A 15,041-nucleotide genomic window follows, 5' to 3' on the forward strand; every position below is an offset into this window, starting at 1 on the left:
AACCTTCTGACCCGACAGACCCTGGAGGATTTTTATAAAATCTTTGGGCCAGAAATGAAGGAAATTACAGGTGAGCACAAGCGTATTGACAAGGTACTGCAGATGGTGGACAGCATGGTCGTGCCCATCATGGAGCTGGAGTTTGACCCGTTCGACAGTAAGGAGAAGGAAAATTGGAAAGAAGTTGTTCAGGACTTTGAGAGCAAAGTTCAGGTGAGGTTGTGAATATTTATCAGTGTGAAAGGATTCATTTGTTTTGTTTCAGCTCATTTCACCCTGTTGCTTCTCTGTTGATGCAGGATATTGAAGCAGAAGCCATTTACTTCATCAACCAGACCTTCAAGACCCTGCGCTCGGCGTCTGTGGCCTTCGACATGCTGATGAAATTCAAGCACATCCGCTCCAGAGAAGCGCTCAACAAACAGATGATGATGAGGTTTAACGACGTTCTGGCCAAGTACTGCAGTGAGGTGTGGAAACATCTGAAACATTTAATGCCATTAATGGAATTCTGTGTCACTTGTAGTTTGGAGCTTGTGGGCGTGGCCTGTACAGTGTTTTGATGAGAAATGGTAATAGCTATATACTGCTGCTAAAGCTACCTAGTAATACAAAACTTACTAAGTACACTAATGAGTGTGAAAATCAGATATTTGATTTACATGTTACATATTGGCTTCACTGACAGATTAGCAAAATGAGCTAACTGTACTAGCTACATAAACTCACCAGAGACACCAACGATCTCTGCTATTTCCTTCCAAGTTTTATTTTTCTTTGTATCGTCTCTGTACACATTGAATGTGAGGTCGTATATGACAGGATAAGAAGAAACCATGGTTCTACATTTTCCCGGGGCTCACCCCCTAGATGCCACTCACTCACATGAGGGCCCAGGTGGAGTCCTTCTCTTCATCCAGAGCTACTGAATACCCTTATCAGCAGCTCTGGTGAGGTCTTTGACTCCTTACCAGTGGGCCTTCCCTCACATCTTCATTTCCTGGAATAACCTTGATGTTGATGTGACTACAAACCCTCTGCAGTCTATTTTGACCGGTTAGAGCTTTGCTTTCCAGCCACATTGTTGGGCATCAGCTACAAGCTCAGCGTACCTCAGCTTCTTTCAATCATAGGCCTCCTTCACTGCATCCTGCCAGGTCACTGTGAGCTTGATGATGTAAATGAGTTGGAGTGAGGCCGAATGTAGCACAAGGTCTGGTCTGAGTTGCTTGCTGCAATTTCAACTGGGAAGCAGAGACTCTGGCCTAAGTCTGCCACCATCTTCAAGTCATGTGCCCCACCTAGCCTTCATGGGGGATTGTTTGTGTAGTTTTCTTCCTCTCTGCCATTCCAAAGCTTTCCATTCCAGTGCTTAATTTCCCCAGTCTGTCCAACTTCTTCATTGTGGTGCCTCTGAGCATTTCTAAGAAGGTCAGCATTGACCTCCTCCCACATTGCCTTTTGGCCACTTGATCAACAGCTTTTGCCCCTAGATCTTCTGTTCCGCTACAGGCCATAATAGGCTGGGTTCAGGTTGCTCTCCAGTGCCTGGCCCTTCCTCCACTGGAGCAGAGTTGTTCATGTCCTGCAGACTTTGGTTTGTGGCTTTGGCTGATGAACTTCAGTCAGTTGACTTGACCTGCTTCTCAAAAATTCGGTGCAAGGTCTCTGTTGCACCTTCTTCAAGCACCCTTTCCTGCTCTGATGTATTTTCAGGCCTGTGATGGAAGTCACCTTTGCCTAGCCATATATGCAGCTCTGGGTTGTTTGCTTGTGTCCTCCTGCAGCTATTGCAGTCTCAGCTATGCTGATCATCCAACTCATTGTTTGTTTCGTTCCTGTATCAGTTGTGAGGTTGTCTGTCATTGAGTCATCTTCTGCCCCGCCCTTACTAACTTGGGGGGTATCTTCTTCTTACAAGTTTTGTAGAAGAGGTTGGGCAGAACCAAGCACCTTTGCATGCTGGATCCCGCTGCCACGGGTAGCTATCCCATGGAAGCCCCAGGATTAAAGTTGTGAGCAGGAACTGAAGAGACATTGCACCACATGCACCAAAGGATTGGTCTGAGGACTCGTTCAAGCCAGTTGATTGGACTTGTCGCTTAAAAGTGTCATACCTAATTTGGAGAGAATTGAAAAAAACAAAATTGCTTTGTTGCCCGTTGTGTTGTGGCTTACTAATGTGATTAAACACTCACCTCTAAAGATTATTGGCTTGTACTGTACTTAAATACTGGCATGAAGTCTGTATTGAAATGGTGGTTAGACTGGTTACGTTGATATTTACCTGTGGAAAGTTACGTGTATTCAGATATGTGGGTGCACCTTTCAGGTTATGCAAATTACCTTTAGTTTATAAAATAGCACTTGATCCAGCACATCCTGTTATTTTGTATTAATTTTTTTCTATCATGTACTGACAGTTACTAGGGTGCACAATTTAATGAAGCCATGAGATGCTAAATTGGGGTCATGATGTAAGTGTGGGATGGAGATGATTTTATCACTCTTCTAATTCACAATTTTGATTTTGTACATTCGAATAGCATTTGCGTCTGTTGTTATGTCTGAGGTCTGAATACCTGTGTAACTACTTAGAGAGCAGAAATAAACACACCAACCTTGTCTCGGACATCGACTATATTTGTGTTAAGGTGAAAATCCCAGGTATTATGATCCAAAGTTATAACTTTTTTTTTTTTTTTACTGGTTTTAATTTTTCTAGGTGGACTTCGTAAAGGAGGTGTTTGTCCAGAACAAAGATAAGCCGCCTCTGAATAAGAACCAGCCTCCCGTGACAGGGGCGATCTTCTGGGTGCGCGATCTGTTTCACAGCATTAAACGCACCATCATATGCTTCCAGAAAGTGCCGGTACTTCTGCAGAGCAAACAGGGCATAGCTGTAAGTTAAACTGTTAAACATACTGTGTGTGTGTAAAACTATTAACAATCCCAACCCTTGTGCTGATGTCACTTACCTGTGTGTGTGTGTGTGTGTGTGTGTGTGTGTGTTATGCCTGTTGCCAGGCAAAAGTAAAGTATCTGGAGGTGGGCAAGCGCATGCGGGACTACGAGTTAAAGAAACACAAACGCTGGAGCGAGGAAGTAGTGCAAATACTGGCAGGGCTCATGAAGAGAAAAGTCCTGGTCATGGTGAACAGCTCTGGACACAGCTGTGGAGACGCCACAAAGGTCAGAAACTCACAGACCTCAAACAACTTTTACCCTGAAACCGATTATCCAGTTCAGGTGCTTGAGATGATGAGATGAAGCGTGTTTTTTCTTGCATAATATCAGCTTGAGTGAAGAGCAGTATTAAGTCCAGCGCCACCGTCTGACAGTTTGATGTAACCACAATATGTCACATGCTGAAATTTATATTTTTGCCTGTAAATACACTCAAAAACACGATGGCATGTCACTTGAGATCAATGTTCAATATATAGGTCTAAAAATGGTAATTAATTAATTATGCTCATGTTAAAGTCCAGGGCGGCACGGTGGTGTAGTGGTTAGCGCTGTCGCCTCACAGCAAGAAGGTCCGGGTTCGAGCCCCGTGGTCGGCGAGGGCCTTTCTGTGCGGAGTTTGCATGTTCTCCCCATGTCCGCGTGGGTTTCCTCCGGGTGCTCCGGTTTCCCCCACAGTCCAAAGACATGCAGGTTAGGTTAACTGGTGACTCTAAATTGAGCGTAGGTGTGAATGTGAGTGTGAATGGTTGTCTGTGTCTATGTGTCAGCCCTGTGATGACCTGGCGACTTGTCCAGGGTGAACCCCGCCTTTCGCCCGTAGTCAGCTGGGATAGGCTCCAGCTCGCCTGCGACCCTGTAGAACAGGATAAAGCAGCTGGAGATAATGAGATGAGATGTTAAAGTCCATGAGGTTTTTTCGCATACTTTCTATGGATAAAATGATGAATGAAGTGGAAGTTTCTTTGTAAGAGTAGCAGATGAGTGCTTTTGTTTACAGGAGAGCACATGGAATCAACACAACTCAAATTGGACAGCAAATAAATAAAATTATCAGTAATAATCCGTATTTTCTTTCCCCTTTTTTCTGGTTTAAAGATTAGCACTTGTGTTTAAAGGCGATGGGCTAGACTCTGTTGAAAAACCCTGTCTCCGAGGCTTCTACTCATAAGCACGATCTACACGTATAATCTGAACGTGGAGCTCTGAAAATCCACATAAGCAGCTTATGTGCGCAACCTGATTCTGAATACCAGGAACTTCCCAAAGTAAATACTGATGGAACTTTTCAGCTTACAAGGCAGAGTTCTGAACACAACCCCTAGTGCATTAACTCTTTCTTCAAGTCTTTGAATGGCCTCTCTCCACCATACCTTGAAGAACTTATAATGAAGAGGCTCCTAAAGAGAACTAGAGCAGACAACAACGATTTGGTGGCTCCTAGTATCAAGAGAAGTTCATTTGGTGGAAGAACGCTAGCCTACGCAGGTCCCAAGTTATGGAACGCCTTGCTGAGAGAACTTTAAGCCATGTGTAAACATCAACAATTTCAAGAAACGATTGAAAACCTTCCTATTTAAATCAGCTTATGCTTCTTAGACTCTGACTTGTTTATTGAATTTTAATGAATTTTTAAATTTATTTTTATTCTGTCATGATTTTAGACTTGAAGTATATTTATTGTTTGTTTGCATTTTTTAAATTGTAAAGTGTTATATAGTGCTGTATAAATGTTATAAATTATTATTATTATTATTATTTTGCAAGAATGTTGAATAAATAACAAGCTTGGCGGTGTGGTGTAATTGTTTTATGGTCTCTCAGTATCAGGACCTGGAGATGCAGGCACACTTTGTGGTGAACTTTGGCCCAGAGCTGAAGGAGATCTTCAGCGAGAGCAGGTACTTTGAGCAGCTGGGCTTCAGTGTGCCTGAACAGGTCGCACAAGTGGCTTTGCTTCAGGAAAAGTTGCTCAGGTAGGACTTTTTTTTTTTTTTTAAACAGCAAACAGCAGTTTTTTGCCCTTTCTAGGTCAAATAGTTTATAATATATATTAATAGCAATAGACTATCAAATATATGATGATGCTGTAACAGATCATATGCCTAAATTTGGTTTCAAAATTGAGCCTGTTTTTTTTTTTTTGCGTGTGTGTGTGTGTGTGTGTGTGTGTGTGTGTTTATAGAGATTTGGATGACCTGGAGAGTTTGACAGACTACTATCAATCTGTGGTGGACCAGCTGAAGGACACAGAGTATCTCCTGATGTCTGCGGAGATACAGAAACTGAGGAGTGTGATATCTAATGGATGTAAACGATTAACCTTGAATTCTGCAGGTATCAACAATTTATCATTACCTCACCTCATCTGTTTCAGGGAATAAACTGCAGCTAGGGGCAAGTCTCAGATGTCACAAAAAAGTTGTGAGCACAGAGGAAAAAAATCTAAATCTAACTTTAAGCTATTTTCCTAACAATGTATTCCTAAAACAAGAATTATTTTCAAATTTATCCTTTGTGTTCATTCAGGTCTCTTTCATGTTATACATACGATGCTTGATGATGGTCTTTGATGGTGTGTGATGGACATTTTCACTCATATCCAAATTAGAGTGAAATTGGTACTTTTGGTTCGTTTGATATTTGGTTTGGCATTTTTTTCTTCAGTGAACATAATTAAATGAACCAGAAAGCACTGGCTGAGGGCTGAGCGCTGAGTAGGGTGGAAAACTCCTTCATTCATTGGTCAGGAATACGTCTCGTCTCGTCTTTGTCCGCTTATCCGGGGCCGGGTCGCAGAGGCAGCAGTCTGAGCATGGATGCCCAAACTTCCCTTTTCCCAGACACCTCGAGCAGCTCCTCGGGAAGAACACCGAGGCATTCCCAGGCCAGCCGAGAGACATAGTCCCTCCAGCGTGTCCTGGGTCGTCCCCGGGGCCTCCTTTTGGGGGGACATGCCTGGAACACCTCCCCAGGGAGGCATCCAGGAGGCATCCGAAAGAGATGCCTGAGCCACCTCAGCTGATTCCTCTCGATGTGGAGGAGCAGCGGCTCTACTCCGAGCTCCTCCCGAGTGACTGTGTTTCTCACCCTATCTCTAAGGGAGCACCCAGTCACCCTGCGAAGGAAACTCATTTCGGCCGCTTGTATCCACGATCTTGTTCTTTCGGTCATTACCCAAAGCTCATGACCATAGGTGAGAGTCGGAATGTAGATCGACCGGTAAATCGAGAGCTTCGCTTTTTGGCTCAGCTCCTTCTTCACCACAACGGACCGGTAAAGCGACTGCATCACTGCGGAGGCTGCACCGATCCGCCTGTCGATCTCACACTGTATCCTTCCCTCACTCGTGAACAAGATCCCGAGATACTTAAAGTCCTCCACTTGAGGCAGGACTTCTCCACCAACCTGGAGAGGGCAAGCCACCCTTTTACGGTCGAGAACCATGGCCTCGGACTTGGAGGTGCTGATTCTCATCCCAGCCGCTTCACACTCGACTGCAAACCACCCCAGTGCATGCTGAAGGTCCTGGTTTGAAGAAGCCAACAGGACAACATCATCTGCAAAAAGCAGAGATGAAATCCTGTGGTTCCCAAACAGGATTCCTTCCGGCCCCTGGCTGCGCCTAGAAATTCTGTCCATAAAAATTATGAACAGAACCGGTGACAAAGGGCAGCCCTGCTGGAGTCCGACATGCACTGGGAACAGGTCTGACTTACTGCCGGCAATGCGAACCAGACTCCTGCTCCATTCATATAGGGACCGGACAGCCCTTAGCAAAGAGCCCCGAACCCCATACTCCCAAAGCACCCCCCACAGAATACCACGAGGGACACGGTCGAATGCCTTCCACAGATCCACAAAGCACATGCGGACTGGTTGGGCAAACTCCCATGAACCCTCAAGCACCCTATGAAGGGTATAGAGCTGGTCCAGTGTTCCGCGACCAGGACGAAAACCGCATTGTTCCTCCTGAATCCGAGGTTCGACTATTGGCCGAATTCTTCTCTCCAGTACCCTGGAGTAAACCTTCCCGGGGAGGCTGAGAAGTGTGATTCCCCTATAATTTGAGCACACTCTCCGGACCTCTTTCTTAAAAAGAGGGACCACCACCCCAGTCTGCCACTCCAGAGGCACTGTCCCCGACCGCCACGCGATGTTGCAGAGGTGTGTCAGCCAAGACAGCCCCACAACATCCAGAGACTTGAGATACTCAGGGTGGATCTCATCCACCCCCGGTGCCTTGCCACTGAGGAGCTTGCAAACCACCTCAGTGACTTCGGCTTGGGTAATGGACGAGTCCACCTCTGAGTCATCAGCCTCCACTTCCTCAATGGAAGATGTGATGGTGGGATTGAGGAGATCCTCGAAGTATTCCTTCCACCGCCCGACAATGTCCCCAGTTGAGGTCAACAGCTCCCCACCCGCACTATAAACAGTGTTGGCAGAGTACTGCTTCCCCATTCTGAGGCGCCGGACGGTTTGCCAGAATTTCTTCAAGGCCGACCGATAGTCCTCCTCCATGGCCTCACCGAACTCCTCCCAGTTCCGAGTTTTTGCCTCCGCAACTGCCCGAGCTGCAGCACGCCTGGCCTGCCGATACCTGTCAGCTGCCTCAGGAGTCCCGGAGGCCAACATGGCCCGATAGGACTCCTTCTTCAGCTTGACGGCATCCCTTACTTCCGGTGTCCACCACCGGGTTCGGGGATTGCCGCCACGACAGGCACCGGAGACCTTGCGGCCACAGCTCCGAACAGCCGCGTCTACAATGGAGGTAGAGAACATGGTCCACTCAGACTCAATGTTCCCCGCCTCCCTCGGAAGCTGGGAGAAGTTCTCCCAGAGGTGGGAGTTAAAGACCTCCCCGACAGACGTTCCCAGCAGACCCTCACCATATGTTTGGGCCCGCAAGGTCTGTCCGGCTTCCTCCTCCGCCAGCGGATCCAACTCACCACCAGGTGGTGATCAGTTGACAGCTCAGCCCCTCTCTTCACCCGAGTGTCCAAGACAGGGCCGGAGATCAGATGAAACGACAACAAAGTCGATCATCGACCTCCGACCTAAGGTGTCCTGGTGCCACGTGCACTTATGGACACTCCATGCTCGAACATGGTGTTCGTTATGGACAAACCATGACTAGCACAGAAGTCCAATAACAAAACACCACTCGGGTTCAGATCGGGGAGGCCGTTCCTCCCAATCATGCCCCTCCAGGTGACACTGTCATCGCCCACGTGAGCATTGAAGTCCCCCAGTAGAACAATGGAGTCCCCAGTCTGAGCACCTCTCAGTACCTCTCCCAGGGACTCTAAGAAGGCCGGATACTCTATACTGCTATTCGGCCCGTAGGCACAAACAACAGCAAGAGCCCTCTCCCCGATGCGAAGGCGCAGAGAGGTGACCCTCTCATTCACTGGGGTAAACTCCAACACATGGCGGCTGAGCTGGGGAGCTATAAGCAAGCCCACACCAGCCCGCCGCTGCTCACCATGGGCGACTCCAGAGAAGTGAAGAGTCCAGCCCCTCTCGAGGAGCTGGGTTCTAGAGCCCAAGCTGTGCGTGGAGGTGAACCCGACTATCTCTAGCCGGTACCTCTCAACCTCCCGCACAAGCTCAGGCTCTTTCCCCCCCAGCGAAGTGACATTCCATGTCCCAACAGCTAGCCGCTGTGTTTGGGGATCAGGTCGTCAAGGCCCCTGCCTTTGACTGCCACCCAATCCACACTGCACCGGCCCCCTACGGCTACCTCTGTGGGTGGTGAACCCACAGGAGGTCGGGCCCACGTCACTGCTTCGGGCTGAGCCTGGCCGGGCCCCGTGGGCAAAGGCCCGGCCACCAAGCACTCGCATACGAGCCCCAACCCCGGGCCTGGCTCCAGGGTGGGGCCCCAGCTGCGCCATACCGGGTGACATCACGGTCCTCGATCTATTATTATCCGTAAGGGTTTTGGTGAACTGCTCTTGGTCTGGCCTGTCACCTAGAACCTGTCTGCCTTGGGAGACCCTAACAGGGGTGTAATGCCCCCGACAAAATAGCTCCTAGGATCATTCAAGCACACAAACCCCTCCACCACAATAAGGTGGCCGTTCTAGGAGGGGGGTCAGGAATACGATGATTTAAAAAAAAAATAAAGTTAACAAACCTTTGCGAAGTGCGTGTAGAAATCATAAAAATCTCAAGAGCATGGAGAACACTGCACCATAGTAAATACACACATTAGATAATTATAGAAATTACTAGTTTTGAAACATTTTATGTGTCACAGCCACTGTTTATTCCTATTTTTGTCAGAAAGAGAACCTCATGTCACTTCACATTTCCATAGCACTGAGCTTCGTCCTCTGGCTCACTTTGCAACATCAAGTTTATAATGTCAGGCTTACACTTTTATAGACTTAGTTTATTTATTTAGTGCTTAATTATAGCATAGCTAATCCTAGCACTGGCTGTCTAGCGGTATAATAAATAAATCATATAAATACAACATATAAATACATATAAATACAAGCAGAATGTTTGAAGTACTAATGAAATATAATTAAAGCCAAACTTTAGTTTAGTCTATTTAAGACGTTAGACGTTCACATTTTCACAAAAATCTGATAATTTCAAGTCAAACCCGAGCTGCTTTTTCTGTGTTTACATTCCAAGCTTCTTTGCAGATGCAATTAGAAGTTTTTTACTCAAATCTGATCTATCTATCACAGTCATATCACATCCATTAGAGCACAGCACAGCGAAGATCTGATCTGAGCAAAAAATCTTGAAACGTGAACATAGCCGTAGACACTCACAGCTGTTTTCTTCTTTCCCGTCCTACAGGCCTATCAGACTTCATTGTCAGTGCCAACCAGGCCATCTCACAATTTAAGTCCCTGCTGAACCAACTCCAGAAGAACGAAAACGACATAAACGCCAAGCTTCAGGCCATTGAATCGGCGAACCTTTTTAAATTCCCTGTACCAGTACGAGCAGGAGAGTTGCCAGGTAACGGGCTGCCCATACTGTCTGTCATTCACTCCCAATTTAATCTTCATTAGCTATGATTTGGAATTTGACATGTGTCTGTGGGTGAAGGACTGAAGCAGTTCTGTGAGCTGGTGGAGAAGCAAAGAGCCAGAGATATGTACTTACTGAGCAGGAAGTACTTAGCCATCCGACCGCTACTCACCAAGGTGGAGTGTCTGACCATGCAGACGAGCAGCAGCAAGGCCAAGCACATGGCTCAGTACTACGCTTACTGGGAGCGTATGGTGTTCAACTCCCTCACCACGATGATCGTGAAGTGAGTCCACTGCTGAAGGATAACTTTATTTAAAAGATTTGATTCAGTCATGACTTTATGTTTTGCTTGCGCAGAATAATGTGAAAAGAGCAAAATCATTTCAGTTTTACTGAAGCAACTTTTTAGAGTTTACAATATCAGCAATTACTTAAATGTTATTATATAATTATTTAGCCTGGCTAGCAAACTAGGGGAAAAACAAGCTTCAAAAACAAGTGTTGCCAGGCAAAACAAACCTCATGCGGTAGCACTTACGATGAATATGAAGGAAGATATCGCGAAAAACGATTTTGACCTTTTTGGTGACCTTGACCTTGATTTTGACCTTGTGTGTGAACATACTTGGCCAATCATGGTTCTGATTCTCATTTGCACACCGTACTGCTCTCAGCCAGTCAGAACACACCATACTGCTCTCAGCCAATCAGAACACATCTGAATGAATATGAAGGAAGATATTGCGAAAAAGTGATTTTGACCTTTTTGGTGACCTTGACTGGATGACCCCCAAAATGTTGGAGGTTCTATTTGAGACCAATGCCCATCTATCCTGAAATTTTCATGAAAATTGGTCCAGCCGTTTTCCTGTAACATCATTAACAAACAAACAAACCCCACCGAAAACAATACCTCGCCCCCTGGTGGACTCCGTCCAGGGCGAGGTAATAAGTACTTACAGTATATATAACTGCACACCGAACACCTGTAACATTTTATCATATTCAGTACGATGCAGTAGACACCTGTCAGCCAATCGGAAAACGGTATTAATTAATGTATTATAAATAAGTAATATTATTTATTAATATAATAATAATAATAATAATAATAATAGAGGGCGGCACGGTGGTGTAGTGGTTAGCGCTGTCGCCTCACAGCAAGAAGGTCCAGGTTCGAGCCCCGTGGCCGGCGAGGGCCTTTCTGTGTGAAGTTTGCATGTTCTCCCCGTGTCCGCGTGGGTTTCCTCCGGGTGCTCCGGTTTCCCCCACAGTCCAAAGACATGCAGGTTAGGTTAACTGGTGACTCTAAATTGACCGTAGGTGTGAATGTGAGTGTGAATGGTTGTCTGTGTCTACAGTGGTGCTTGAAAGTTTGTGAATCCTTTAGAATTTTCTATATTTCTACATTAATATGACCTAAAACATCATCAGATTTTCACACAAGTCCTTAAAGTAGATAAAAAGAACCCAGTTAAACAAATGAGACAAAAATATTATACTTGGTCATTTATTTATTGAGGAAAATGATCCAATATTACATATCTGTGAGTGGCAAAAGTATGTGAACCTCTAGGATTAGCAGTTAATGTGAAGGTGAAATTAGAGTCAGGTGTTTTCAGTCAATGGGATGACAATCAGGTGTGAGTGGGCACCCTGTTTTATTTAAAGAACAGGGATCTTTCAAAGTCTGATCTTCACAACACGTTTGTGGAAGTGTATCATGGCATGAACAAAGGAGATTTCTGAGGACCTCAGAAAAAGTGTTGTTGATGCTCATCAGGCTGGAAAAGGTTACAAAACCATCTCTAAAGAGTTTGGACTCCACCAATCCGCAGTCAGACAGATTGTGTACAAATGGAGGAAATTCAAGACCATTGTTACCCTCCCCAGGAGTGGTCGACCAACAAAGATCACTCAAAGAGCAAAGCATGTAATTGTCGGCGAGGTCACAAAGGACCCCAGGGTAACCTAAGCAACTGAAGGCCTCGCTCACATTGGCTAATGTTAATGTTCTTGAGTCCACCATCAGGAGAACACTGAACAACAATGGTGTGCATGGCAGGGTTGCAAGGAGAAAGCCACTGCTCTCCAAAAAGAACATTGCTACTCATCTGCAGTTTGTTAAAGATCATGTGGACAAGCTAGAAGGCTATTGGAAAAATGTTTTTGGATGGATGAGACCAAAATAGAACTTTCTGATTTAAATGAGAACCCTTATGTTTGGAGAAAGGAAAATACTGCATTCCACCATAAGAACCTTATCCCATCTGTGAAACATGGTGGTGGTAGTATCATGGTTTGGGCCTGTTTTGCTGCATCTGGGCCAGGACGGCTTGCCATCATTGATGGAACAATGAATTCTGAATTATACCAGCGAATTCTAAAGGAAAATGTCAGGACATCTGTCCGTGAACTGAATCTCAAGAGAAGGTGGGTCATGCAGCAAGACAACGACCCTAAGCACACAAGTCATTCTACCAAAGAATGGTTAAAGAAGAATAAAGTGAATGTTTTGGAATGGCCAAGTCAAAGTCCTGACTTTAATCCAATCAAAATATTGTGGAAGGACCTGAAATGATCGGTTCATGTGAGGAAACCCACCAACATCCCAGAGTTGAAGCTGTTCTGTACGGAGGAACGGGCTAAAATTCCTCCAAGCCGGTGTGCAGGACTGATCAACAGTTACCGCAAACGTTTAGTTGCAGTTATTGCTGCACAAGGGGGTCACACCAGATACTGAAAGCAAAGGTTCACATACTTTTGCCACTCACAGATATGTAATATTGGATCATTTTCCTCAATAAATAAATGACCAAGTATAATATTTTTGTCTCATTTGTTTAACTGGGTTCTCTTTATCTACTGTTAGGACTTGTGTGAAAATCTGATGATGTTTTAGGTCATATTTATGCAGAAATATAGAAAATTCTAAAGGGTTCACAAACTTTCAAGCACCACTGTATGTGTCAGCCCTGTGATGACCTGGCGACTTGTCCAGGGTGTACCCCGCTTTTCACCCGTAGTCAGCTGGGATAGGCTCCAGCTCGCCTGCGACCCTGTAGAACAGGATAAAGCGGCTACAGATAATGAGATGAGACTTGATGACACTGCTCATGTCCTGTACCAAACTCACAGTCTAAAAACAGAAAAATTAGAATGTCCAAAGTGAAATTATGTACAAGGCTCATCATACTGTTGTGTGTGTGTGTGTGTGTGTGTGTGTGTGTGTGTGTGTGTGTGTGTGTGTGTGTGTGTGTGTGAAGAAACCTACAGATGTTTAACTCCGCCCTGCTGGGCTCCACCCCACTGTTCCAAATTGAGGCCATCCTCTCTACTCCTTTGATCATGCTGCACCCCAAAAGCAGCCAGGTGTACAGGATGATCATGCAGTGTGTGAAGGACTGTGTGGAAAGCACCAAGGTAATTTCTCATCATCTCTGTTCAGCTGTTTAACTTAACTGTATTAAATCTATTATTATTATTATTATTATTATTAATAGTAGTAGATGCATAAATCTGTTAACTGTGAACCCCGTAGCATTTCGTTCGCTGGATGCATGGCACGTGTATCGAGTGTCCTCCACAGCAAGTGGATGGTGATAGTGAGCCGTTCATCTTCAGCTTCTACAGCGAGGTGTGCCAGCTGCCACAAGTGGCCGAGCATGTCATAACCATATCCCAGAGCACACAGCAGCTCCTCAGCTCCATCGTCCACTACCTGAGTCATTGGAAACGCTTCCGGACCCTCTGGAAACTCGACAAGGCCGTCGTGCTGGAGAAGTTCACAGCCAAGAATCCCTCGTGTGTGGTTTACGACGAGAAGCTGCAGTTCTACTCACACATCAGTTGGGTGGTGGCGCAGGAGCCACTGGTGAAGGATGAACACATAATCAGGTTGAACCTGGAGCCGCTGGGACGCTCCATGCTGGACAATGCTCAGGCTTGGGTCACTTCACTGGGAGGGCTACTCAACGACTCAGCCCGGGAGGAGTTATACGCACTGCGCAATGAGTTCCAGGTGATTTTTTAAAAAATCTTCCATTAGATGCTCAGATCCATGATCCCTGTTTTTAAAAATAGATTTTATTTCATTCTCATCATCTGTAGCTGCTTTATCCTGTTCTACAGGGTCGCAGGCGAGCTGGAGCCTATCCCAGCTGACTACAGGCGAAAGGCGGGGTTCACCCTGGACAAGTCGCCAGGTCATCACAGGGCTGACACATAGACACAGACAACCATTCACACTCACATTCACACCTACGCTTAATTTAGAGTCACCAGTTAACCTAACCTGCATGTCTTTGGACTGTGGGGGAAACCGGAGCACCCGGAGGAAACCCACGCGGACACGGGGAGAACATGCAAACTCCACACAGAAAGGCCCTCACCGGCCACGGGGCTCGAACCCGGACCTTCTTGCTGTGAGGCGACAGCGCTAACCACTACACCACCGTGCCGCCCTATTTCATACTCTCTTCAGAAAAATATAATAATTAACATTTATTACTTACTGTACAGTATTTAATGAAGCACTGAATCAAATATTTAATTTCACAGAAAGTGTTGATTCATTCATAACAGCATGGTTCGAGTAGTAGCTGCAAGGTTCATATTAATGTACTCATTCTAATACCAGGGATCCCCTGGGTTCTGAAAAATATTCTCCACTTTTTTCCTTGAAAAATCAAGTCAAAGAAATATTCTTCGCTTTTTCTTCATTTAGTCTGTATTTTTTTCCTTAGTTACCAACTTATCAAAGTGGACTTAATACAGGTTTATACCAACCAAACTGGCACAATTCAAATACTTGTCCAGATACAGGCCTCTTCATTACATATAACATTTGGGCTCCACTCCAGCCTCTGATAAGAAAGACTTGATTTTGGGCGCCCTGTGCACCATCAAACTAAAATAAACCTCTTTAGTTTGAGCTTATTTCAGGCTATTTTATCAGAGAATTATTCTAAAGAGATATCAGGACTCCCCGTACCTTTTACTTCAACACAAATCTTGGTTTACAATTGAACAGACTCGAAAAGACGAGAAGAGTCTTGGAACAACCAACAGCG

General features: G+C 45.5%; 1 protein-coding gene across 1 annotated transcript in view; it reads left to right on the forward strand.

Moving 5' to 3' along the window:
• Positions 1-15,041, forward strand: part of dnah10 (dynein axonemal heavy chain 10) — a 111,534-nt gene that overhangs the window by 17,200 nt on the left and 79,293 nt on the right. The window contains exons 10-19 of the mRNA XM_060907535.1: positions 19-213; positions 300-470; positions 2,726-2,902; positions 3,028-3,192; positions 4,792-4,943; positions 5,153-5,304; positions 9,790-9,954; positions 10,045-10,252; positions 13,236-13,392; positions 13,511-13,990. Of these exons, the coding sequence (XP_060763518.1) occupies positions 19-213; positions 300-470; positions 2,726-2,902; positions 3,028-3,192; positions 4,792-4,943; positions 5,153-5,304; positions 9,790-9,954; positions 10,045-10,252; positions 13,236-13,392; positions 13,511-13,990 (2,022 nt within the window). The remainder of the gene's footprint in view (positions 1-18; positions 214-299; positions 471-2,725; positions 2,903-3,027; positions 3,193-4,791; positions 4,944-5,152; positions 5,305-9,789; positions 9,955-10,044; positions 10,253-13,235; positions 13,393-13,510; positions 13,991-15,041) is intronic.

This window comes from Neoarius graeffei, chromosome 24 (assembly GCF_027579695.1).
Source record: "Neoarius graeffei isolate fNeoGra1 chromosome 24, fNeoGra1.pri, whole genome shotgun sequence".
NCBI lineage: Eukaryota > Metazoa > Chordata > Actinopteri > Siluriformes > Ariidae > Neoarius > Neoarius graeffei.